Source organism: Castor canadensis, chromosome 9 (assembly GCF_047511655.1).
Source record: "Castor canadensis chromosome 9, mCasCan1.hap1v2, whole genome shotgun sequence".
NCBI lineage: Eukaryota > Metazoa > Chordata > Mammalia > Rodentia > Castoridae > Castor > Castor canadensis.
In genome coordinates, this window is record NC_133394.1 from 121,479,886 (window position 1) to 121,505,288 (window position 25,403).

Sequence of the window (25,403 nt, forward strand, 5' to 3'; positions counted from 1 at the left end):
TAGCCTTATCTATTGGTTTTTACAGTGTGTCAAAATATGATCTTCAATTTCAGAATTATTTATATGAAGAAATATTGTATTTTTTATGAGGATGAGATACACTTCTATTTTTAGAGCATTCATCCCTTGGGCAGAATTTCCTCAGGATGCCAGTAGGTGGCAGCACCACACCATTTGTAGAGTCTAAGGTCTCCCTTTTGCGGTTCAGTAGAAAAATCACACTTCACCTTGAAATTAGTGTGTCATGAAACAAACCTGATGAGGCAAGCTCTGCACTCCCTTTTCTTGGTTTTTCACCATCATTCTCATCCTCTTGGCTATTCGGTTCCATTTCCTCAGTGGTTTCCTGAAAAAGATTTCCCCCCTTGAATAAAGTATTCCTTTGAAGGTTCTGAAAAGGCAAAAGATTTTTTTCTTAATAGGGATTTTCTGGGCAACATGGTGCAGAAAATGGACCATATGAATTTGCTCTCTGTTTCCTAGGTAGAGTTACGGTAAGAGTCTGTGTTCCCTGGAAGGAGGCGCTCTGTGCAGAAGCACGGGTGGGCACACTCATATTCCCTCTTCCCAGCCCTCCTGTCACAGGCATAGCACCTCTTCTTCAATTCTTTCATCACTGAAGTTTCAGAACTTATCGTCCACTTGCTCCTGAGGCCTTTCAAATTGGCTTAGGGTCACAGCACCAGAGAAGTGGTTTTGTTTTTTAAAGGTTACAATTAACCTATCCGTGGCCTACTTGGGCACACAGTTGCCTGTGGCTCTTTTTTTTTTTTTTTTTTTTAATTCTTCACTAGCTTACTCAAGTACATTTATGCAATTACTTTTTGGGGGTGGGGTGGGGAGAGGTGAACTCAGGACCTTGTGCTTGCTAGGCAGGTGCTCTACCACTTGAGCCCACCTCAGCCCACCTGTGGCTCTTAACAGTGAGGATTTTATTACTGAAGTTCTCCTCCCTGCGCTCCCAATGACTCTAGTCCCTCTGTTTCTGTCTCTTCTTCCCTCATGGATTCTTACTGTCTTTCTTTTCATCAAGATATGGGCAATTCCTGAAGATTGAAGCTGGTTCCCATTTTCCTCCACTTGTGCCAAGTCGCCTCAAATATATCAGGGGCTCCCATTTATGACTGCACTTTCAGCTCTGGCCCCAGAATCCACCAAACCTTCAGTCTGACACAGCTGGCCATCAGGGTGCTGGTAAATGTCTGTACTCAACAAGCTAATCCTCCCTCCATCCCTGACAATTTCTGTTTATGGCCCCAGTATTTCCCATCACACAGATTAAACTTTGACGTGATCTTTGACTTCTATCTCATCAGTAGTCACATTTGCTGAGTCCTGACAAGTTTTTAACACAGCAGTTTTCATAGCCATCTCTTCCCTTCTGTTCATCTTTCCTCCCTTTTTCTTCTACAAAGAGGTCTCTCTGATTTGGACCGCATGCATGGACTAATCCACTTGACACAGCACTGTCATGTTCCTCTCTCTTAGTAGTACCTCCATTGGGTAAGTTTTATGCTTAATAGTTAAAAATAGAAAGCAAGCTAAATGTTCAATAACTGGGGAATGCTTGAATGAATTACTTATGTCCATAAAGGAACCTATTGCACAATCATTGCAAAATAAGATGCTCGGCAGGCCCGGAAGAGTGGAAGAGGGCTGGTCTAGCACACCTGAGGCTCTGGGGTGATCTGTGCACACAAAAAATTCACTATATGTAGCAGATGTCTACATATGTAAGATTGTATTTATGTTTATATACACATAAAAATACCTAATATAGATATTAAATTTATATAAAAAGATAGGAAATACAAAATGTTAATAGTCATTTCTTAGTTTTGTTGAGACAGTTTCTTCCTATGAAGCTCAGGATGGCTTTGAACTCACTATGTATGCCAGACTGACCTGGAACAAGAGTTCCTCTTGCCTCAGTCTCCCAAGTGCTGTGTATATCACCACACCTGGCGATAGTGATTATTTTTAATGTACCTAAATTTTGGATGATAATTTACTTCTCTTTACAAACATTTTATATATTCCAAGATATTCTACAAAGACCATGTATTGCTTCTATAGTGAGAAAAAAATAAATGTAATTTTGCATTGTCTTTCATTGGGAGGTGATTGACTTTGGAATTAAGTCCAAAATTCTCCTGACACTATCCTAGCTGCTTGATAAAAATAAGTGAAAGGTTAAGTTAAATGCTAGCTGGAATACTTCAACAACAAAAGAGACGTCATTAACCATGTATTTTAGTATAGGTTTCTTATAAAGGGTAAAGTAGGGTTTTTTTGGTGTGTGTATGAATTATTTTATAAATTTTAAAAGGTTTTCATATAAAGGCTAAAGTTGGTTTCAGAAAAGGCATTATTAAATACTTTATAAAATATCCCCATGGGTTCTTAAAAAGCTATGGACTTATTGGTCTCTTATAAATGTATATATTTTATCCATAAATCAAAGTTTGCCTCTCAAGTCACCAAAATAAAAGTCTCTTAAAATGAAATCATTAGTAGAAACTGTCATTGAATTTTTAAAAACAAAGAAACTTTAAGCAACAAACCTACCAAGCTTCTAAAAGATTTTAAAAGAGCATGTAGTGGCAGAATATGATTGGTGCTTTGGAGGGTGGGGTATTTGAAATCCTCATTATTGGATGGGAATTCTCTAATGATAGATAACCCATATATCAATTCTAGAAGAAAATAATATTAAATTAAAATGTATTTTTTAAATCCTAGGCAGAAAGTAAGTTCTACATTGATATTATTTAATAGATTTGGTCATTTAAAAAAATATGTCAATAAGTCTGAATTGAATTCCTTTAAGAAACTATTAAGTGAAAATAAATAAATTGATGTCTCTTATTATATATAAGAATATGCGTGCACGTATATACAGGTGTGCGAGTTTACATTGTTACATTAACCACGGAAGATCAACCAGTTTAGCTTCATAAAAGAGTAAGCTGGGTTTTATCATTTAAAGTAACCTGGCACATATAGAAATACTAATGATAGAAACAGTAGTATTTGTTTTATGATGGTAACATACAAAATGCTGGCAGGAATAGTGACTTTATATCTTTCCCCTAATGGATTAGTTATAGAAACCATGGAGGCTGGAAGATAAATTTGCAGTTTAACGTTGATGATGCTCCTCTTACCCACTGCTATTTACAGTTAGTAGAAATAAATAACAACAAAACGGGGAAGGCTTCCACAGCTTTAAAGTGAACAAAGAAGTGAATATTGTTTACTAAATTTAAGACGCCGTAAACTTTTTTGTGTGTGGGGGGGTACTTGGGTTTGAACTCAGGGCCTCATACTTGCTAGGCAGGTGCCCTCTACTACTTCCAAGGGCTCTACTACAGCCAAGCCCTCTGTCCTTTTTACCATTTGTTTATTTTTTCAGATATGGTCTTGCTTTTGCCTGGGGCCAACTTCAGATCTTCTATAGCTGGGATTACAGGAGTGGATCACCACACCCACCATCAATTTTTAAGTTGTATTATTTTAGGTACTACTAAGATAAAACCCCAGTGTCTGTTAAATATGACATACTATGAACTATAAAATAAATCTTGATTTAGAGAAATTAAAATGAGGAAAGTATGCCACTTGGAATCAATGAAATAAGATAGCTCACAAAGTCCTTTAGCTGTAATGTAGAATGCAAACAAGTCCAGATCCTCAAGCATTCACTATTGTGCTAGGATCGGTTTACTGCTCTAAAATATTCCAGTAATATTTTACTTATGCATGACTAACTGAGAACATCTACTTTCCAGAATTCTCACATTTCTAAGTGTGTTTCTATCCAGCTCAACCTGCAAACACTGAGCTCTGGACAATCCAGCTTGTCTTACTTTGAAATGATGGTTTCAAGCTTACATCCTGGCGTTCAATATGGTATCATGAGAGCAGTAACAGCAGCAACTGCAATCAATATTCACTCCACTTACCAGGGGTTAGCACCATTGGGGCAGTTGGCATGGGTAATCTCACCCAATCCTCAGCAAGCTTAAAGGTAGTACAAACATGGTTCCCTTTATACAGGTGCGAAAACTGAGGTCCAGGGGTTAAGCAACTTCCCTAGGGTCCCTTGGTAGGTAGTGGAAACCCTGCCTGTGCTGGTTATCTCCACGCTCCAGCACCTGAGCTTGGAGTCACTGACACCTCCATTAGTCCTCAGGATTCCCAGCTTTGATCCATAAGAAGCAATCAAGTACTTGAGCCTCAAGTTCATTATTGAAATGATTCAAACTGCCATTTCCTCCTCTACCTCCCACTCATTTATTCTTCAAAAGATTAGAACTCCCTGAGCTGGTCCCTGGACACTCATGCCTGTAATCCTAGCTATGTGGGAGGCTGAGAGTAGGAGGATAGTGGTGTGAGGCTAGCCCAGCAAGAAATTTGTGAGACATTATCTCAAATAATAGCGGTGTGTGGTGGCACACGCCTGTCATTCCAGCTATACCAGGAGGCTGAGATCAGGAGGATCTTGGTTCTTGGCCAGCCTGGGCAAAAGAGAATTCCCAAGACTCCATCTCAACAGAAAAAAAAAAGCAGCAGCTCTCCCCTCCCTTACCATTTCAGCCATGGCAGGAAGCATAAAATAGGATGGAGGTCCAGACTAACCTGGGCAAAAAGCAAGACCCTATTTTAAAAATAACCAGAGCAAAAATAGGCTGGGGTCACGGCTCAAGTGGTAGGGTGCCTACCTAGCAAGTATGAAGCTCTGAGAGTTCAAATCCCAGTACTGTCAAAAAAAAAACAAAAAAGGATTAAAACTCCCTGAATCCTTCAAGACGGGAAGGAGACCAGACTGCTCCCAGCCGTCACCCCATCCCAAGTTCTGAGGAGGTTAAGAGCCAGACATGTAGCCTGCATTATTTATGGGATTTATAGCCTCAAGCCTACTTTAAATGCATACTACTCACCCCAAATCAACTATTAGTAGTAATCTATTCAGTATAAATTAAGAGAAAAGACAAGTTGCAACGTAATTTAAATAAGATGAGCCCATTTAAAAACATTTTATATGCTCTGAGAAAAAGAGGAGAAGGATACACATTTAAAAAAATTTTTTAACAATATTAATTTGTGAGTGGCTGGAATACTAAGCATTTCTGTTTTTTTCTACAGTTTTCTATATTCTGTAAAGCATATTCAGTAGTCAAGGGAAAATCCCAACACCAGTTTAATTAACTTAAACCTGGATTCTCATCCTGAAAGTTTGTTGTTTTTGTACTCACACCATTACTTCCAAGGAAATGAATTCAAAATTGGCAGTTTTAACCAGACCTGATAGAATCAGAGCTTTGCTTTTAAAAAAACAAAACAAAACAACAACAACAACAACAAAACACTTGCTGGAAAATGCACTTTCTGACCCATGTTTTCCTTTGGTTACAGCTCAGAGGAGAGGCCTTCTCTTTCCAATGGTAACACTTTCCCAAGAATTCAAACAAGTAAATAAAAGCAGATCCCTGGACGTGAATGAATGAGGGCATGGAAGGTTTATGCGGGGTAAGCCAGGAGTTGGCTCCCTCTTGACTAAGAACAGGATCCAAACTGACCTGGCTGCCACACTCAGCCCTGAGGCATGGGCTGAGATGGCAGCTTCCGGCTTCAGGGGGATGTGGTCCAGCCACACAATCTACCTGGCTACTGGCTGCTCCTTTTAACTAGAGCCTCCTCACAGTTTGGCCTAGAGAGTGACACTGCAAGGTGGCCTGGAGCCATGAGGCAGGAGTGCTAGAAGCATCTGCAGACCTCGGGCTTGGATGCTGCTTCTGTTTCTAGCCCACAGGAGCTGTGGGGCTTGGACTGATCATTTAACCTGTATGGGTTCAGACAGTGATGCCCAAGATCCTCCCAAAGAGACTCTCTGGGATTTTGAGTGATTTCCTGGCTCTAATCTTGAATCACTTATCTGGACAGGAGCCTGGAAAAGCAGTCCATTTATACCCTGGCACAATAAGCCAGGGGCCACATAAACTGTGCATGTGCTCCTCCTTCCACTTTTAGACCTCTAAGTATCTTTTGCCACTGGAAGGAAGAGGAACCACATGAAGGTCAGGCTCTTCATGCCTTGAACTTTTTAAAAAAAAGGAGTTTTTATGCTACACATTTCAAGCCAACAATAGGAGTCTCTGGTCCAGGTAAAACAGGCCAAGTTAAATTGTTTTACTTTCCTTGACATCCTTCTTGAAATCCATAAATGCTTCTGTGTCTAAATATCTCTAATGCCTTTTAAAGAACATTAATCTAACAACCTTAGGACTACTTTTAGTTGGAGAAAAACCATTTCTAAAGACATGTTTGCCGACATTTGACATCTAAAAGGAATTTGCAGTTGATCTCAGCTATAAGGAAAACAGCGCCTACTCAGATGCCTTCGCCCTGCTCTCACTGCAAAGTGAAAAGCTTCAAGAAAGGTCTGATTGTCTTTTCCTGGATCAGAAAACAGAAGGAAAGTGCTGAATTTTCAAGAGGAAGGCCATGGGCCTTTTTAAGATGGGGAAAACAGACCTGCCTCATCATTCTGTTTGAGAAAAGCAGATGAAGTGGTTCAGATACTTGTGAGTTTTGTTTAGCTCAGAGAAGCAAAGAGAACGGCCACAAATCTGGCAGGGCAGGTGCTGGCCAGCTGGAAGAGCATGGATTCCATCACGTGGGATGAGCGGGTGAAAGGGAGCTGTCAATCATCATGGAACGGAGTGGCAGAAGGGTCACTCCATCTTGGGGGTAGTCTTGGGAGCCCCCGTGGCAGGAGGAAGCCAGAGCTAGGGAAGACTGAATGATAAGAGGAACAAAGAGAGCTCTAGGAAGAATTGTGTGAGTATCAGCAAGGGTGGATATCGTCTGGAAAAAAGCTGTTTCCAGCTGGATATTTTTTAAAGAATGATGCCTGGAACAACTGACACACAGAACTGGAAGGTGACCAGGAATTCATTTCATGTGTGTGAAAGTAATACTTGTGCAAGACGGTAATTTTGATGATCTTACATTAACACAGAAAAACTTTATATCTATTTGGGCTTCTGAAACCATGTAACTTCTTTCTTCCATTCATCATATACGGGCACCTGCATGCAGTGAGTCAACTTGACAACATGCTAAAAGCTCTAGAGATATAAGTTCTCACAACAAACACCTGACATATATGCTACTATTATGCTGATTTTAAAATATAAACTGAGGCTCAGATAGCTTAGCTTGTTCAGGTGGAATGTGTTGTTTGACCTCATGCATGAAGTACTAAGTATTTTAGGAAGGGATCATTTTGGTACCACTGAGGAAAGAAGAGATTCAAATACAAATATTACTGACAGTGGACCAAGAAAACATGGGGATGGCTTTGAGGAAGACAGAAAAAAATCTCTCAGTAGGTTACTAAACATAGGATAAATTAGTACTTGAATTAGAAGAACTTATAAATTCTTTTCCACTCCTATATTCTGTGTGTCTGCATTTGTGCTATGACATGATTTTCTAATGGAAGCCAATATTTTAAAATGCAAAGAAAAGTGTTAGAGTTCCACTGGGATTTTTTTTTTTTGGCAGCACTGGGGTTTGAACTCAGGGCTTTGTACTCATTAGGCAGGTGTTACACTGCTTGAGCAAGGCCTCCAGCCCTCCACTGAGATTTTAACAGAGATACTGAAATGATAACAGATAATTGTGAGACAGGGGAACTGACCACCCTGCCTGGAGTGTATAGCACCTATTCACACTCCTCACCTCTCATCTCTCTTGGGGTCCTCTTGTGGGCTCCTCACTACTGCCAATGCCTTTGATACTGCTATCCCCAATATGTGCAATAGCTGCTTTTCATGCAAATCCCACACTTAAGGTCGAGTTTGGAAATCCACATCCCACACAAAACGTCCCCAGGCTACTCCCAACCTACAGTGATTTTACCTGTTCTTTGCAATATTATTATATCCATCTGGTATCCTTTCCCTATAATCTACTATTTAATTAGATATTGCTTTTATACTTTTCTAGTTACTTTATGAAATCCTTTTTTTTTCCCAAGCAATTTTCTAAGTTTCCTTTTTTATTTCAAAAACCGGGGCACAGAGTAGGGCCTTTGTTCATCCTCATCAGGGAGCAGGCACCAATCTGCAAGGTGGTCATCATCCCAACCTTTTATCATAGAGGTGAGGCAATGAGGAGGCTCTAGAGTGCTGGTCTGGTTAGGTTAATGTATTAAAAAACAAAATTCTAACTTGATTTAGGATCTATTTCTAAAGGAAGGGAACCATGGCCCCAAGAACGCCAAAGGAGACAGATGAGGTAGAAGAAAATGAAACAGGAGACATTACCTCATGTAACAGTGCCCATGCCAGCCCAGGAGGCTGACATCCCAACCCTAGCACATGCTCCAGGAATGTCCCAGCCTTCCTTTTCTGTCTCTCTTCCTCACGTTCTGAAGCAGTGCTCCTGCTTACGGCTACTGCTGTGCCCTTTGAACAGTTCCAGCTCACCCTGAAGGAATTGTGACATTTTAGTGGTGGGTGAGGCTACTCCTCTGTAGAGTGTCTCAGTTGGGAATGCAGCTTTTGGAAGAAAGACACTATTTAAAAAGAAGAACACTATTCCTTTGACAGCCCCACAGTTGGGCAAATGGTTAGAAACAGAGAATCAAGACCAAGTTGATTCTAGTTTTGAAGTGTATCTTCCTGTTTCAAGATGGTCATCATATCTCACTATGACCAATTCATTCTATTTTTTCAACAGGAAGATACTGGCTGTAACACAGTCAAGGAATGCTTTCCTTGGAATAATGGTGAAGGAAGTAAAATGAAGAGTAGGTTTCCTGAAAAAATGATTCTTTAAAATGATATTGGGTAACACACCAAGTGGGACACTTTTGTCATAAGTTGTGAGTATGAAGAGTGAAGACACTGAGCCAAGGTTCTGTGTGACACAGCTAACAACTTTGTTCATAGCCTGATAGATATGTGCAAATAGTTACTGCCTAGAAAACAATGTGATTGCACCTGCCATAGTTTAAGAGCCTAAAGAGAGAGGGGTTCCTGTTCTGAGCCTCTCACGAGAGTTTACTGAACTACAAATTACTCTTACTAAGCAATTTCTCCAAGGAAGAAATACACATAAGAAAAAGACTCCCAATCTTGTCCATGAACTTGGACCTGCACTGTGAGGCTGCCCAGGATCAGGCTGGCTCCCAGGAAGAAAGTCCACAGGGCCACCTTTTGCTTGGCATTCTCCGTGTGATAGTGTTCTGAAATAACACGATTTCTTTCAGATCATGGAATTTTGCTTTCTCTTACAATGAGACACTTTGGGGGAGCTATCAGCATCACTGTGACATTTTCGTTAAAGAAAGGAATTTAGAAAATGCTTTTCATGAAGTGTGGCAAAAGAGAAATGAGAGCAGAATAATTAATTATCTTAAAAAATCAACTGCACCCCTATAATGTCTGATTAACTTGGGGGGCTTTTAGTTTAAATTTAAGAGCAAAAGGTTAGGATTCCACAGGGCACCAGAACTCAGTATTCCATCTCACCATCATTTGTAAGAACTCTTCAAAGTAATAACATTTATGCGAATGAAAGGCAGAATTGCAGTGCAGAATGGGAGACTCCGCTTTTGCCTGGGTAACAAGCCCTTACTTCTGCCGATGCGTGGAGCATGTTACTGTGGTGAGAAAAAAATTTTGGCTTCTTCCTATTTGAGTGGCTTTCATAGCACACTGGGCATCGTGGGGTTTTCCTCACACACTCTCAACTCCTCTGGTAAGCCTGTAATTTCAGAGATAAAAACAGTAATATCCAGCCCACTGGGTGAGTTTTAGCTAGCTGGGTCACTGAAAGTCAGTCCTAGAGCTAGAAGACAAATTTCTTTCTGGACCAAATCTTTCAAGATTTGTTGAGAAACCTTGACAGTTTCCCCATCCTTGAACTGTAACACAAACCTAAATGCTAGAAATTAAAATGGCAGAAAGTCAACCCTTGCTGAGGACAAACAAAGGTGAACAGAGTCCAGCTTGCAACCTGAATGCTGGGCTGCAACTGTGGGAATAACTGCTTTGATTAAACCGGTAAAACCAGAAGGAACCTTTCTGGTGAGAGATCCAAGAAAGTGTCACCTTCCACACCCCAAAGTGGCAAATATGATGTTATTCTGAATTCCCCTGTTGGCTGTTCTTGAAACACCTTTTTTGGTCTGGTTATTCAACAGTGCTCTAGTACTTTAAAATTACTCTAAATTGAAAGAGTTAAGCTAATGAAAAATCAATTTTATTTTTGTCTTTTTTTTAACTAATAAGAAACAACCCAAACATTGTATGCACATATGAATAAAAGAAAAAAAAAAGAAAAAATCCCTTTTATCCATAGCATCAAAGATGGGAAGCCAGGTTCTTTTTTTTTTTTTTTTTCATTTTTCTTTTATTATTCATATGTGCATACAAGGCTTGGTTCATTTCTCCCCCTTGCCCCCACCCCCTCCCTTACCACCCACTCCGCCCCCTCCCGCTCCCCCCCTCAATACCCAGCAGAAACTATTTTGCCCTTATTTCTAATTTTGTTGTAGAGAGAGTATAAGCAATAATAGGAAGGAACAAGGGTTTTTGCTGGTTGAGATAAGGATAGCTATACAGGGCATTGACTCACATTGATTTCCTGTGCGTGGGTGTTACCTTCTAGGTTAATTCTTTTTGATCTAACCTTTTCTCTAGTACCTGTTCCCCTTTTCCTATTGGCCTCAGTTGCTTTAAGGTATCTGCTTTAGTTTCTCTGCGTTAAGGGCAACAAATGCTAGCTAGTTTTTTAGGTGTCTTACCTATCCTCACCCCTCCCTTGTGTGCTCTCGCTTTTATCATGTGCTCATAGTCCAATCCCCTTGTTGTGTTTGCCCTTGATCTAATGTCCACATATGAGGGAGAACATACGATTTTTGGTTTTTTGAGCCAGGCTAACCTCACTCAGAATGATGTTCTCCAATTCCATCCATTTACCAGCAAATGATAACATTTCGTTCTTCTTCATGGCTGCATAAAATTCCATTGTGTATAGATACCACATTTTCTTAATCCATTCGTCAGTGCTGGGGCATCTTGGCTGTTTCTATAACTTGGCTATTGTGAATAGTGCTGCAATAAACATGGATGTGCAGGTGCCTCTGGAGTAACAGTCTTTTGGGGAAGCCAGGTTCTGATCATGCCAATTATTTTCAAGTTTATTTAAAATACTAGTGAGGCCATGAGCAAACAGGAAAATAGAGATGTTTTAAAAGATTTATTTATTTTTCTGTAACACTGGATACCAATAGGAAGATAAGAAAAAGTAATTTCTTATTCACAAATTTTATCATCTTTGATTATAGCCCACTATTATGGGCTGAATGGTGCCTCGCCAAATTTCTATATTAAAGTCCTAACCCCCTAGTACCTCAGAAAGTGAACTTATTTGGAAATAGGATGTTACAGATGCAATTAGTCAAAATGAAGCCACAATAGAGTAGGGGGTCTACCTATTACCTATGGGAGACTCCTACTCAAGTATGTCTGGTGTCCTTATAAACAGAGGAAACGTGGACACAAACACACACACAGACAGAATACTGTGTGAAAATGAAGACAGAGATCAGGATGACACATCTATGTGCCAAGGAACACCAAGACTGCCAGCTACTGCCAGCAGCTAGAAGAGAGGCCTGGAACAGATCCTCCTTCACGGCCAAAAGAAGGAATCAAACCTGCCAGCCAATACCTTGATTTTGGACTTCTTGCCACTAGGCCTGTGAGTCAATTAATTTCTGTTGTTTAAGTCACCCAGTGTGTGGTACTTTGTGATGCAGTTCTAGCAAATTCAAGGAGAAAGAAATAAGCATTTTCATGGCCTAGTAATTTTTAACACCTAGTTCTTTTAAGATAGAATTATCCCAAAGAAAAAGGTTTGGTTCTTACTGTCAGTTCCTGGGGAACAGAGTTTGGCTTCCTGATGTTGATCTCAATGCTGTTGCTGTCTTGTTTCACCTGCAGTGGGGAGCCAAGCGCTCTGGCCACACCTTCAAACATCTGGGACTTGGTTAAGGGGGGTGCAGGTGCCACTGTGGGATCCTCTTTTTCTTTCTCCTCCTCATCTCCATGGACTGTCTCTCCATTCATGCTGATTTTCCCATCTACCTATAAAAGCCAGAATGAACAAAAAGATGATAACAGAATATACTTTCAGAATTATGTTAAAGAATTACCACTGAAGAAAAATAATCCACAAAAGAGTAAGGCCTCTCAAATGTTTTCATTGGTTCGAGAAGCTAGGCCTTCTGTAATTACCGTCTGTAATGGCCTCTAACAGGCTGTTGACCTTCTCGGGTCACATCACTATTAGATGATAGTTCATGTTCACCTGATTTATGGTGTGCTCTTACTTGAAAGTAGAAAAAACCAGGGAATCTTAAGCACAAACACATGTCATATATTTGGGTTCCAGTAATTTTTAATTCAAGTTCCGACTGCTCTTTCACAACTTAGCATTTAAATTAAGTAGAACCTACCTTGGATCAGGAACACCTTACAGGATCTGATACTATGTGATGTTATAGAAATTCCTTTTTCTAGGTAATTTTACCACCCCAGTGTTTTTCAAAAAAGAGAAGACTATACATATTAAAGTGTTTCTGTGCTGCGCTCATCATGTCTAGGGACAAGAAAAGGAGGAGCAGAAAGGTGGGTAGCTTGGCTTATGCAAAGGTATCTAGAAATCTCTGTGTTGGAGTTTGAGGCAGAATGTACGGGATCATGAGAGAGCTCTGCAGTTAGGCTTGAGGTCAAATCCTGGCTCTCCCACTCAGGAGTCACACGCTCTCCAGCAAGCTTCTTATCCTCAGTGCACGAGTGTAAAACTTCTCATGAGAGCATCTCCTTCACAGTGCTGGAATAGGGATCGTCTGAGTTAATATACGTACCTGATGCATTTTAAGAATTTAAATGTTTGCTATTTCTGTGTGCCTCCTAAAATCTTTAGCTAGTAATAATGGAAGGCCAGGTGTTAGTTATAGTTATTTACCTTGTGCCACTGGCTTTTATACTCTGTCATTCATAAAAAAGAAACTCGAATCATAACTCAGCACACACACACACACACACACACACACACACAAATTCATGTGAACATAACAGGGATGGAATTCCTCAAAGCTATATTTATCTTTATTGTGTGTGATCACTATGCTGTTTTTTAATGTTGTGTTCTATTCTACTTCATTTTAAAAATGCTGATTCCCAACCACTAAATTAACTTGATAACTTAGGAAAGGATGGCAACTCTCAGTTTCAGAAACAGTGGCTTCAACTATTTCATTTGCTCATCCTCTACTGTTTTCCTAAAATACATTGTATTTGTTGTTGAGATAGGGTGCTGCTGTGTTGTTCAGGTGGCTATCAAACTTCGGTGCTCAAGTGATCTTCCTACCTCAGCTTCCTCAGCAGCTGGGACTACAGGTGTCTACTATTGCACCTGGCTCTTCCTTTACTCTTAATTCTGTTGTACTGAGGAAACAACTGACTTGTATTCCCTGTCTTCCAGCCCACAAGAAGTTCACACACACACACACACACACACACACTTCCCTCCTGCCACTCAACTGCCCATCTACCCACCCATTCAATGATGGAGCTGTAGGCTATTAACAGGGCTGACAGCCATGATCTCTACGGACAACTACTAGTAAGTGATCAACAGTGACCTTCAGCTTTGGGAGGACCTCCACTCAGGCTCCTTGGATTCTCTCCTGGGGACTCTGCCACCCAGCCCCTATGCAGAAGCCCAGGGTTTTCTCAGAGCCCGAGTTTTGCCATAAAGTCACCCATTCTGGTTCTTCTATTTAGGTGATCGCCTTGCACTATTTACATGAAGGAGGGGAAGTGGACATCTAAATGACATGATCAGATACGTTAGATACCCAGGTAAATAAATGTGTTCCCTGCCCCTGTTCTGTGCCACCTCCACATAAAATATTCCTTCGTAGATGTCATAGACCACTCATCACCATGTGCCCCAGGTGTAGGAAAGCACACAAACACTTCAGCTGAGCACACATGCCGGGCATGTGAACACGTGCATGCATGAGTCTATAGGGTCAGAAGCTTCTCTTCTCAGGAAAGATTCAGTTACTTGCTCACTAAACATTGGCTGAATGCCCACCTGTGCCAGGCTCTCAAGATGGACTTGTGAATAACAAAAAGAGACCCTTCCCCGAAACATCTCAGTTCAATCCAGATGAGACAGCCAGGACATTTTTTTATTCTATCAAAACCCATGGCATAAATTTGAACCCAGGGCCTCATGCTTGCTAGGCAACTGCTCTACCACTTGAACCATGCCCTCAGCCCATTTTGCTTTTATTTGTTTTTCATATAGGGTCTTAGGCTTTTTCCCAGGCTGGTCTCAGACAGTGATCCTCCTACCTCAGCCTTCAGAGCTGCTGGGATTATAGATGTGTCCTACCATGCCTGGCTGGGGATACAGATTTTAAAAATACATTTGATTATTTAAGCAAAAGTCAGAGCATATGGTTTCATTCCCTCTGAAATTCAGTAAGGAAGATATATGTCATCACACTGCTCTATTAGTCGAGTTACACAAATTTCTTCACAATCCTAATGGTCACATTTCCTAGTGATGAATTCTTCCTTGTCACCTATCACAAACTCATGTGCTGTGTGCATAAGGATAATGAAAATTGATTTTCCTTTACAGTCAAAAGGGCTGGAGACAAAGGGTGAGTTCTTCCTCATGATATGATTGAAAACACTGGAATGTGAAGAAGTGAAAGGATGTTTGGTTGTCACAGGTTCTTTGATTTTGGAAGATTACTTTACACATTCATTGATAAAACAATCCAGTGTCTTTCCACTTAAGAAAAAGACTGTCCCATCTCAGAACCAAGGATATCCCAGGCTATCATGTGTGCCTTGTATTTTTTTCCGATTGTAGCACCTCTATGGGTATGATGTCAATTTCTTCCTAAAAGATACATGGCTGTTTTTATTTCTATTTAAACAAAAAACAATCAAAATTTTGCTTTGAGGAGCTTGTCATACCTCCAGATAGCTGGAGATGCTGGGGTGTCAGTAAATTAGGATTTATTTCCACTACTGTAGAGAGACTCCCCATATGTCAAATTAGAAGACAAATGACATGATTGCCAGTCTCACTGAAATCCATTGGTATTAACAACAGTAATTGAGAGGAATGTCTATTCCTTAAGTATTTGCAACCAAATCTCCCCAGACACATAAACTAGGAATCATAAATGTTATTGCACCTGGCTTTTGTTTGGAAAAATAATTGCATTTTTCGGAGTCTGGATGCTTTCCCATCTTACCTTAAAGGTCTTCAGAACCTCTTGAGAGTTTTTGGGCTGGGAGTAAGGCTTGGGTGTCAGCATAGGCACTGCTTTGGAAGTAACAGTTTTGCTGGGAGACCCACTGCCTGTTGCCGTGTTGGTGTCAGGAACACTGGCATGAGCAATGGTGGTTTCAACTGTGGCAGTGAACTTGGGTGGAGGAAGGGACTGTTGCCTCAGATATTTCATGGGACTGGGGTCGTTCAGGAAGGAGGATAAGTTTGGCTCTGTTGAATGGCTTCTTTCCAGAATTTTTGGCATCTCCAAGCGTTCAAGGACAGCCTCACTGATGGTGAACCTCTCAATGTACTGCTGCAGGATGCTTTCTGCCTCCTCCTGTGACTGTGCATTCTTGTACGCCTCGTGCAGCTCCCTCTCTCTCCGCTCTCTAGGGACAGAGCACAGGAGGGGAGCAATGAGAAAGTCAGCAGTCATGAAAGTGGCAAGAACACCTTGGTGGGAACCAAGGTAGAGTAAAACCAAGAGTACAAAACAATGGTGTGAGGGCTTTTGTGATAACAGGTTTTAGAAAAAGCATCTAGAGAACATCCATTAAAAACAACAAGAAAGAACCCACTTTTCTTGAACAATTTCTCTGTAGGTCTTGATGCTTTTCCTTCGTTCACTTGTCCCATACTCTCCAGCCAGTAACTTCTCCATTTTTTTCCTTTCTTCCTCTTTCTTGATTAAGTCCTGAGAAGCACTTCTTCTACGGCTCTTCCAACGAGCCAGGTCCTGGGGGAGAGAGAGATACAGCTTGCACATGACTCCATCTCTACTGGCCAGTAGAGTTTAGAGAACACTGACAATGCTGGGACTGCCCACACAACCCAACCCAATGTAAGTTCAGATGGAAAAGGATGCCTTGAAGGCGGGACACATGCAGATTTTATCTACACTACCCATAGAATGGTGGCATATTTATTTAAACAAGGCAGTAGAAAATATACAATCATATTTCATGTCACCTGCCAAATTTTAGAGAATTGCTTTACAAGGTAATTGTAGGGAACTTCATTTTTTCTGATTTGTGACCTCTGCATTATAAATAGACTTTCTGACACTAGAATGATAGGGATTTAATTTCTTTCTTTCTTTCTTTCTTTTTTTTTTTTTTAATGATACTGTGGTTTGAACTCAGGGCTTCATGCTTGCTAGGCAAGTACTCTACTGTGTGAGCTATGCCTCCAGTCCTTTTTTCTCTGGTTATTTTGGAGATAGGGTCTTGCTTTTTCCCTGGGCTGGCCTGGAACCATGATCCTCTTAATCTCAGCCTCCCCAGTAGCAGGGTAACAGGAGCACACCGCAGCACCCCACTGCACTCAGCTGCTGGTTGAGATGGGGTCTCACACCTTGAACCAAAATCCTCCAGATCTCAGCCTCTCAAGTAGCTAGGATTAAGGCGTGAGCTACTGGTTCTAGGCTACATAGTTTCTTCATGGAAGGAAATAAAGGCAGAAAAAAATTGGCTTTGTAGTCTTACAGATTAGATGATACTATATGTATTAATTCATTTTATCCTTAGAACAACCTCACCATAAGTTCTTCAGGTAGTTATACTATAGTGATGGAAAGTGAGGATTCTGAGGTCACAGCGATGGGAATGCAGCTGTGGGAAATAGTCCACTTATCTTGCCCATGTTTTGGAATCTCAGGCATGAGTCTTAACCTCGCCGTACCTCAGTTTCCTCATGTCTAAAATGGACACAATCACAGCACCTCTCCTTACAAGCCTGTAAGGTTGAATGTGATAATCTGTGTACAGTGTCAGGCACAAAGAAAGTGCTCAGCACATTATAGACAAACTTCGCACTACTTTTTAGCGACTTTGGAGAAGTTGCTAACAGAAAAGATCTGCTCTCCTCCCCTCCCCACTAACTCAAAGCTCCTTACTGCTTTAGCTCCCAGCTTGCAACACATAATCTCAAATCCCTCATGAGCCTCTTCCCTGGTTCCAATCCTGTGTGACTTTGGGCAAATGACTTAGCTAGGCTGGGCTCCTTTGCAGAATGGAGGATGATAACAGTTTGCTAGAACAATGAGTTATTAAGAGAACCAAATGAATGGTCATGGGTAGGCACTTAGACCAGTCAGTGCCTGGGACTGGTACACTTCCTGGTGGCCATATTTCTGTCACCATCACCATCATCGTGAATAGCAAATAGAGAATCTCAAAAGACAGGCCATCCTCTGTTCTGCCACCATCCCACTTGCTGGCCTCTGCTGGCTCCTCTCTCTTTAGTGGCCACGCTTTTGGCAGGCTACCTGCTGATTAACGCCAGTGACTTTCAGCCTGTACTCTTCACGTTGCTATTAACCAGTGGCTTTAATCCTCACGTCTACTGTTTGAAATCCTCTAGGAGCTCCCTTCCCCAGCTAGGCTTTCAGGTCCAAGCTGGATTTCAGCTGTGAGCAGCCTCCCCGCTGCCCTGCGCGCGGCCTTGGCCAGAACTCACATCTTGCCATTTGTCGTCCTCTTCCCTCAGCTGGTTATTTATCAGCTGCAGCTGCTCCTGGCGGGCCCTGCTGTGCGGCAGCACCGCGGCCTCCTCCTCACACCGCATGTCAAACATACTGGTGCTCCTGTGTGCAGACAGCAAAGACACAAAGCCAGCGCATCAGCGCCCCCAGACTCCGCCGCGCGGGGGCGCTAGCGGGCCTGGCCCCCTCTGCAGCCACAACGGCCACGGTGGGCACGCGGTCCCACCGCCGCGTCTGCAGCAAAGCCAGAATGGGATTGTCTATGCGGTGATGGCACCGAATCGGGTGCCAAAGAAGAGCTAGAAAAAGGTATCCCAAGCGCTGGGCGCCTCTCATTTGGAAATGTCTTTCGAAATAAAATGAGAATTAAAAGGTACATAACTTGGGAGAGTTTGTGAAGGGAAGTTGTGGAACTTTAGCACACTAAATGCTTCTTTGTGAAAAGAACTGGCTTAAGTGTCTCCTACACGAATGAAGACAATTTCTTCATTTTTCTCCCCAAAAATACAGCCTCGAGTGTAAGACACCCACTTTTCATATGTCATTGAGTTTTAGGTTCATCCAACAGCTCTAAATCGATGATGTGTGTTTGATGTGGGTTCTTTTTATTTCCTCTAAGCTGTATGTAATTGACAGTGCTGCTGAAGGCACCTTGGAATGAAGGAATAAAATATCCAAGCCAGTGTAAACTTTGTACCCTAACATGCTCACACTCAGTTTATTTTTGTCAGGATACCTCTGAATTTACTCTTTTAAAAAGAAAGGGAAATGGAATTTTAAAAAATGTTAAGTTGTGCCTATGGTTAATAAATTCTTAGGAGCTGATTAAATGTTGGAGAAGACCACAGAGCCTGTTCTGTGATGCTTGCATAGGCCTCTGTTACAGCAAAAGCATAAGCAGTGAGATGAACACAGAATTAAAAACCAAAGCAAAATCCTAGTTTCTTTTTAAAGAAATGACTAGCTGTGGGACCAAGTGGGTTCCAGAGTCTAAAACTTAAGCATGGAGAGCCCTTAAGGGTTCATGGGTACCCTCTAGGTACAGAAGACACAATAGTCCTTATTTTTGTTTGTTTGTACTTGGGTTTAAATTCAAGGCCTTGCACTTGCTAAGCAGGTGCTCTACCATTGAGCCATGCCCCCAGCCCTGCAATAGTCCATTTTCAAAGCCAGCTTAACACACAGAAAAAGAAAAGCCATGCGCTTGGACACCAACTCTTTCCAGACATCATCAGTGATGTCCCAAATCATTACCCCAGGGCCAGGCATTCACAGTGGCAGCACCAAAAGATACAGTGGGCTCCCCAGCAGGCAGCTCTCCAGAAGGAGGAGATGTCCCCAAGGCCGTGGCTGTCCACCCTCATGTCAATCCACTCAGAATGAACTGCATGGTAGCCACATTCCCTCCCCTTTCTCTCTTCAGTCTTAGGACATTTAGGTCTGATCTAGGAGAACTAAGCTAAACACTTTCCTTGTTATCTGTCTTCCACCCAGAGTAGTCCAATAATCCAACTGCATAGATGGATTTTTATCTGTGGCTTCCTTTAGCACAGGTGTGACAAAGCCCCAAGTGAAGCTGCTGCCAACATACTTTGTGAGTAGTGTTGATTTTAGCAGCTGTACCTCCAGAAAAATAAACTGTGGTCCTCAAAAGGGGAGAAGGGAGATGAGTTTTCACCTATTTTATACTATTTACTAATGTTGTTTAAGGAAGATTTAGGGTCAGGCATGGTGGTACATGCCTGTAAGGCCAGTACTTGGAAGGCTGAGGGAGGAAAATTGAGAGTTCAAAGCCAGCCTGGGTTACTTAGTGAGACTTTGTCTTAAAAAAAAAAACATAAAAAGAAAGAGAAAAAGGAAAAGAAAAAAAAAGAAGAAAGAAGAAAGATTTAAGGATGTACTGGATTAGGTAGAAAAGTCTAACCCATGTTTTTTAAGCTTCGTGGTCAAAATTTACTTAAGGAGACTTAGAAAAAGACTGAAATTCATCCCATTCCTCCTCACACAGGTGAAAGAAAAAAAAAATCTTACCTTAAAAATATCCAACTCAGTCAGTGAGTTTTGAAGGCAATTTACAATCTCTGCTAAGGTCTTAGACGACATAAACCTTCTGAGCTGGAATATTCTGAGAACTCACCAAGTAGCTGGCAGGTTGTGGGAGAGAAAGGAGGCCCCTTCTTTCTACTTTGCCATCTTTAATTTCTAAAGAGCAGATTTTTGGTGTAGGCCATGATGGGTGGCCAGATAGACAACCAGAGTATCTTCTAGAACCCTGGGAAGAAAATGGCGGCCTTCTCTGGGTTGTGGGATTGGGCTATCTCACTGGACAGGCTGGGGAGAATAGGACCAGGCCTTCACAGCCACCTTCCTCCAGCCTGGGTTCCCATCTCCACTCCCACTGCAAAGCTTTCTCTACCTCAGCCCGAATGTGACCAAAGCCTGGTTAAATAAAAAAAATCTTTTGCTTGTCCTCTCTTACACTGGAAGTACTATTTCCCCATGGTTTTTGTTTTTTTACAGAAGTATCAGCAAATTGGCCAAAAAAGGAAATAACAAAACTGGTGGGATAGCTTTATGTCATTTCAAAAAAAAAGGAACTAAGAAAGTTGAGAATTGACAATACTAGATAGAAAATGGGCTAAGTCACCATTTAGAAAATGACTCCTAGTTCAGAGGCTGAAGTTGGCCTCCCAAATGAAGAAGTGTGTGCCTGGGGATGTGGTAGAGCAGGGCTGGGGGATCCTGGAGAAGCCCAGCTTCCAGGATGGTAGTGTGACTTGGGCTAAACCTGTCCTCTGCACCTATACTTCTGCCCTGGGCTGTTGGGACAAGGACTGCTGACTGTAGAGACCAGCACTCTTTCTTGGGGTGGGTTGGCCATTTTGAGAAATGAGACTGAATTTCCTCAAGGAAATTGTTTCTGGGCCAAGTCTAAGGTAAGGAAACTCAGAACGAAATGACCTAAGGTGCAGACTCCGTGGTGGGGTGAATGTTAAGAGAGGAAGGATGTGCACGTGAGGAAAGGGGGTGGAGGGTAAATTAAATCTACAGAGACAATCTTGGCTGGCAGGAGGCAGAAACTTCCCCATTTGCCTATGTGTAGGTCTGCCCTGACCTGTATTCTCCTTCGAGGGCACATTTTATTTTTCTTAATTGGGCTGTATTTTAAGAATGCATTAATTATTAATAAGAGTAACTTGTGCCAATAATTGCTTTTCAAGATGTTAGTAAAGGAAGAGAGTGGGGGAATACACTAAAAATAGCATACATTCATTTAAAAAAATGAACACCCAATAACAACTTTTCATGCTCCCCACATGCCTTCATGTAAAATGTGCCTATTCCAAACAGGAAGTTTGGACATTCCCAGAGAAGACTTTTGGTTTAATTCTCCTTGGTGTGTGGGGCTGGGTTTTGTAAACTTAGAAAGGGAGGGAGCCTCCATGCCTACCCCTTTAAAAATGTCATTAAGTTTTTCTGTGGGTTAGGTTTCCTGTTCAGGCACAGGTAAAAATCCAAAAGCTCTTAAATGTAGCTTCCTTTCTTTCACCTTTCAGGGTTTCCCAGAGAGCTATTTTAGGCAAATTGCACAGCGGTTTTGCATCAGTGAAGACTAAATCTATTCTTTCAAAATGTTTGTGCTCACCAAATCAAAGTAGTGTTTTGCCTATCAATCTCATATAATCCTCCCTTCAGTGAATGTTAAACATTGCCACTGGAGGTTTTAAGAGTAATAACCAGGGTTCAGTTTTCAAGACTATTTAATTCTAGGTTTTCACTCACACTTAGGCTGAATTTGGTTTTGAGAGATGAATGTTCTATATGTCAAATAACTAAACAGTTGACAATGGAGTCTCCCTGCTTACGGCAGAGAGTCCAAAGTAAGCTGACATCTTGAACACAGAAACAAAAAAGCACCATATGAAGACATTAATTTTTTTTTTTTTGCTTACTCTCATTGTCATAGGTAGAAATAATATTTATGGGTTTTACTCCCATATTTAAATGACTCATTCCATGTCTTGGAACTAGGGCTTAGAACAGGTCTCGAATCAGGTTCAAGAGACTATTATAAATTAGATATTTATTATGTTTCTAAAACACGATTACTCAAATCTGAGATGGCTGGTATTCTGCAAGAAAACTTTCGCCTTCTGTGTCAGTTGCAGAATGGTCCATGTGCGGGAAATCCAGTTCTAAGACAGAGTTAATGTGGTCTCGAATGGGATTCCTCTCAAATTTGGACTCCAGGTGTGGGGTGAGGAATAAATCTCTGAGTAGAGTGAAAAAGCCCATAGCAGGGAGAGAAAGCCCAAGTCACACTTTATGACCTTGACCCCTTGCTATGCCTTGGAACTTGAAAAAGTACAGTGTTTTTGTTTCAAGCATCCCACAGTTCATATGACTCCAACCTGGGGGGAACTTGGGCTTCTGAATCTATAATTAGTGGTTTTGGATTTATTTTCTTAGTTTGAAAAAAAATGTGCCTGCAGGACTGACTACTTCATTGTTAACGCCAAGCCCCAATATATCAAGCATTAAATGCAAAACTCTAAATATCTTTTTAATAATTCTGTGGGTTAGAAGGGTACCGATGTCCAAACCATAACAAGAATGAGTTTAACATGCCCATCTATGAAAAGCAAATGTTATGTTGTAAGCCACAGCTGCACACTGGAATCATGCTTAAGTGTTTTTTTCATTCATCTTTCCTGTGTGGAACATATGCTCTGCATACCAAGCTCAAGAGCTCTGCTGCACAAGTCAGCTCACTATTCAGTTCGCTGTGGCATCAGCTGCATTTCAATTAGTGGTAAGTAGTGGAAGCATGCAGTTTAGCTAGTAATTAATGTAACCCTATGAATACAAGACCACTTACTCTGCGTCATCGGACACAGGAGTTCTCGGACCGAATCTACAAGACCAAATACAAAATTAGAGCCTGGCAAGGCAGAAAGTTAATGCTGTACACTGTAACCAAGCTGGAAATAAAAGCTACTGGTGCCAAACCTTTTTTGTTGATCATACTGGAAGAAAAGTGTCATTATACCGTTATCCATATTTATTTATTAGCTGCTGAAAATCAAAAAGTCTTGATTTTTCTAAAGAATTTATATTAGAACCCAGAAGAGAATGCAATAATCTCATACTACCCACAAAGAAAGAATCTGCTCTCTCTCTCTCTATATATAGATAGATAGATAGATATAGATATAGATACAGATATAGATATAGATATCCAAAGAGGATTAGGTGTAACCCATGATGTTTAGAGATGACAGCTTAAAACACAAACACACGCATTATAGTTATTCACAGTTAAATTGTTCATAGCAGCAATGGGCTCTGATGGACACCCAGCGTACAAGCATGTCCTCCCTCTCTGACCTGTCCCTCGTGTGTTAATGCATTTGCATGTGACATCGAAGAGTATTTCTACAGTTTTCTGAAAGCACACCAGAACTCCAACCAGAAGCCCACTGAGCCTTCTGCATGCATTTGACAAAAACCACAATTCCTAGAAAACTGGTAGTCCTAATCAAAACCAGACTTGGAGGATATTCCATAACTTGAAAATCCAAAGTTTTTTACCCCAACCTTTTACATTCTTTTGGTAATTTAGGTCTAGAAAATTATACCATCTGCGATAGAGTCATTTTATGTCTAAATGTATCTAAGCAAAGAAAAAGATCTAGACAAAAACTGAGAATATTAAAAGGACATGTTTTAAGCACATTTAAGAAAAAGCAGCACCCATGAATGGTGATCCTTTAGCCAAGGTGAATTTTAAGGAACAGTTCTTACCTACACCCTGAAAGGCAGCTCACTTCTGCATTCTGATAGTAGACAAAGAATTATTACAGTAAGGAAAATATGTCCTGTTTCTAGTTCCCAATAAATTACATTTTGGGGTTGTTAGCAAAAAAATTATCTGGTACCATGATCAGTATCCTGGCAATTTAGAAGAAAAAAGAGTAATTTCTATAGTCCCTTTCCTATAATCTTAGAGAAAATATCCTGGGATACATGGCTATCCACACACATACACCTTTATCATTCTAGAACAGTCTGTACTCATTGATAATTATTGAATCACAGTGAAGACAAGGAGAGGTTTGCAAAACCCCAAATTCTTGTTGAAATGGCCAAAAGCAAGACAAGAAATGGGTTTGTGAATGTTTTGCTTCTGGCAGTTGAAGATTCACTTGCTGTTCCTGTAGGGGAGAGTTTCAGAAGGTGTTAGTGTTTCATTCAACATTCTCAATGTTCTGAGATGACTGCGAGAGTGAAGCAAATGATGACTGGATTCTTCCACATGAAGAAAGAGTGCTTGGGCAATGTTAATTCTAAAGACTGAGTGAATGTTTCTCAGTTAATAAAAAAAGAAAACCTATTGGAATGCATTTGTTCAAATATAGCATTTTTAAAAATATCTTTGAAGAGAGCAGAGAATTTATTCCTAGTGGTTGATTAATAATTAATTAATTGCTGAAACAATTAATAGATATGTTTTTAACTCTATTTGTGTATTTTTATTAGCATTTTATTGAAGTATACCATAAATACAGAAAGCGTATCTACTACACAAACACCTTGACAAATTTTTATAAACTGAACATACACATAAGTGTGTTTTGACTGTATAAAAGGACTTTAGAAAACATTTTGTCTGTGAGGTTCAGCTATTTTGTTGCATGTAGGACGTATTTGAACTCAAATGGTTTCTTCACAAAATAACACAAGGACATCTCTGCCAACAAATACAGATTTGCACTAAAATCTAAGTCTTGTGGGGGCAGGAATGTCTCTGCTTGGGTTCCCTGAATAGTGACCAGAGGAGGCTAGCAGTAAGTATTTATTGAATGCTTACTAGATGCTGTGGAAACTGAAAAGAATAGCACAGTCTCTGGAGATAACCTTTTATCTCTTTATGACATACTTGTAGATTCAAGGAATTTCCCCTCAGACTAGTTTATTAGCTTTAGAAGGACACAAACTTAAGCAGAATTGCCTTTGCTGGCAAAGAGAAGAAAATTAGAACTTGTATTTCAAGTGGCTTGAAACCAAAAAGTAAAGGTTTATATATATATATATATATATATATATATATATATATATATATATAGTGTTTATATATATATATATATATATATATATATATAGTGTTTATATATATATATATATATATATATATATATATATATATATATAGTGTTTATATATATATATTTAAACACTGATAAGAGGATTCTTTAAATGCAAAGTTGGTGAACCAATAGACTATAGGGTATAGAACTGGCAATTGTAACAGGTCACAGCTGGCATAAGCATTCTACCAAAAAGGTTAATTAATAGAGCTTAAATATGAGGGTATGGGTATTTAGAAAGAAAGAGGGAATCATATATGCATCTGTTGGTTACCTTTATGTAACTTTCAGCACGAAAAAAATTTTCAGAATCAATAATCAGCTGGTGATATATCTCTATTACGAACTAGCATTACCTTAATTTGAACTGAGGGGGAAATGGT

The 25,403-nt window shown here is 40.6% G+C and overlaps 1 protein-coding gene across 26 annotated transcripts in view; it reads right to left on the reverse strand.

The window, feature by feature from the left end:
- Positions 1–25,403, reverse strand: part of Limch1 (LIM and calponin homology domains 1) — a 321,805-nt gene that overhangs the window by 34,809 nt on the left and 261,593 nt on the right. For 14 of the 26 annotated variants that reach the window (XM_074042353.1, XM_074042351.1, XM_074042364.1 and 11 more), the window contains 6 exons: positions 22,752–22,787; positions 17,848–17,974; positions 15,969–16,126; positions 15,371–15,779; positions 11,949–12,167; positions 256–346 (listed from right to left, as the gene is read on the reverse strand). In XM_074042353.1, coding sequence (XP_073898454.1) covers positions 256–346; positions 11,949–12,167; positions 15,371–15,779; positions 15,969–16,126; positions 17,848–17,974; positions 22,752–22,787 — 1,040 coding nt within the window. The remainder of the gene's footprint in view (positions 1–255; positions 347–11,948; positions 12,168–15,370; positions 15,780–15,968; positions 16,127–17,847; positions 17,975–22,751; positions 22,788–25,403) is intronic. The other 12 variants (XM_074042367.1, XM_074042370.1, XM_074042358.1 and 9 more) reach the window with 1 other exon arrangement.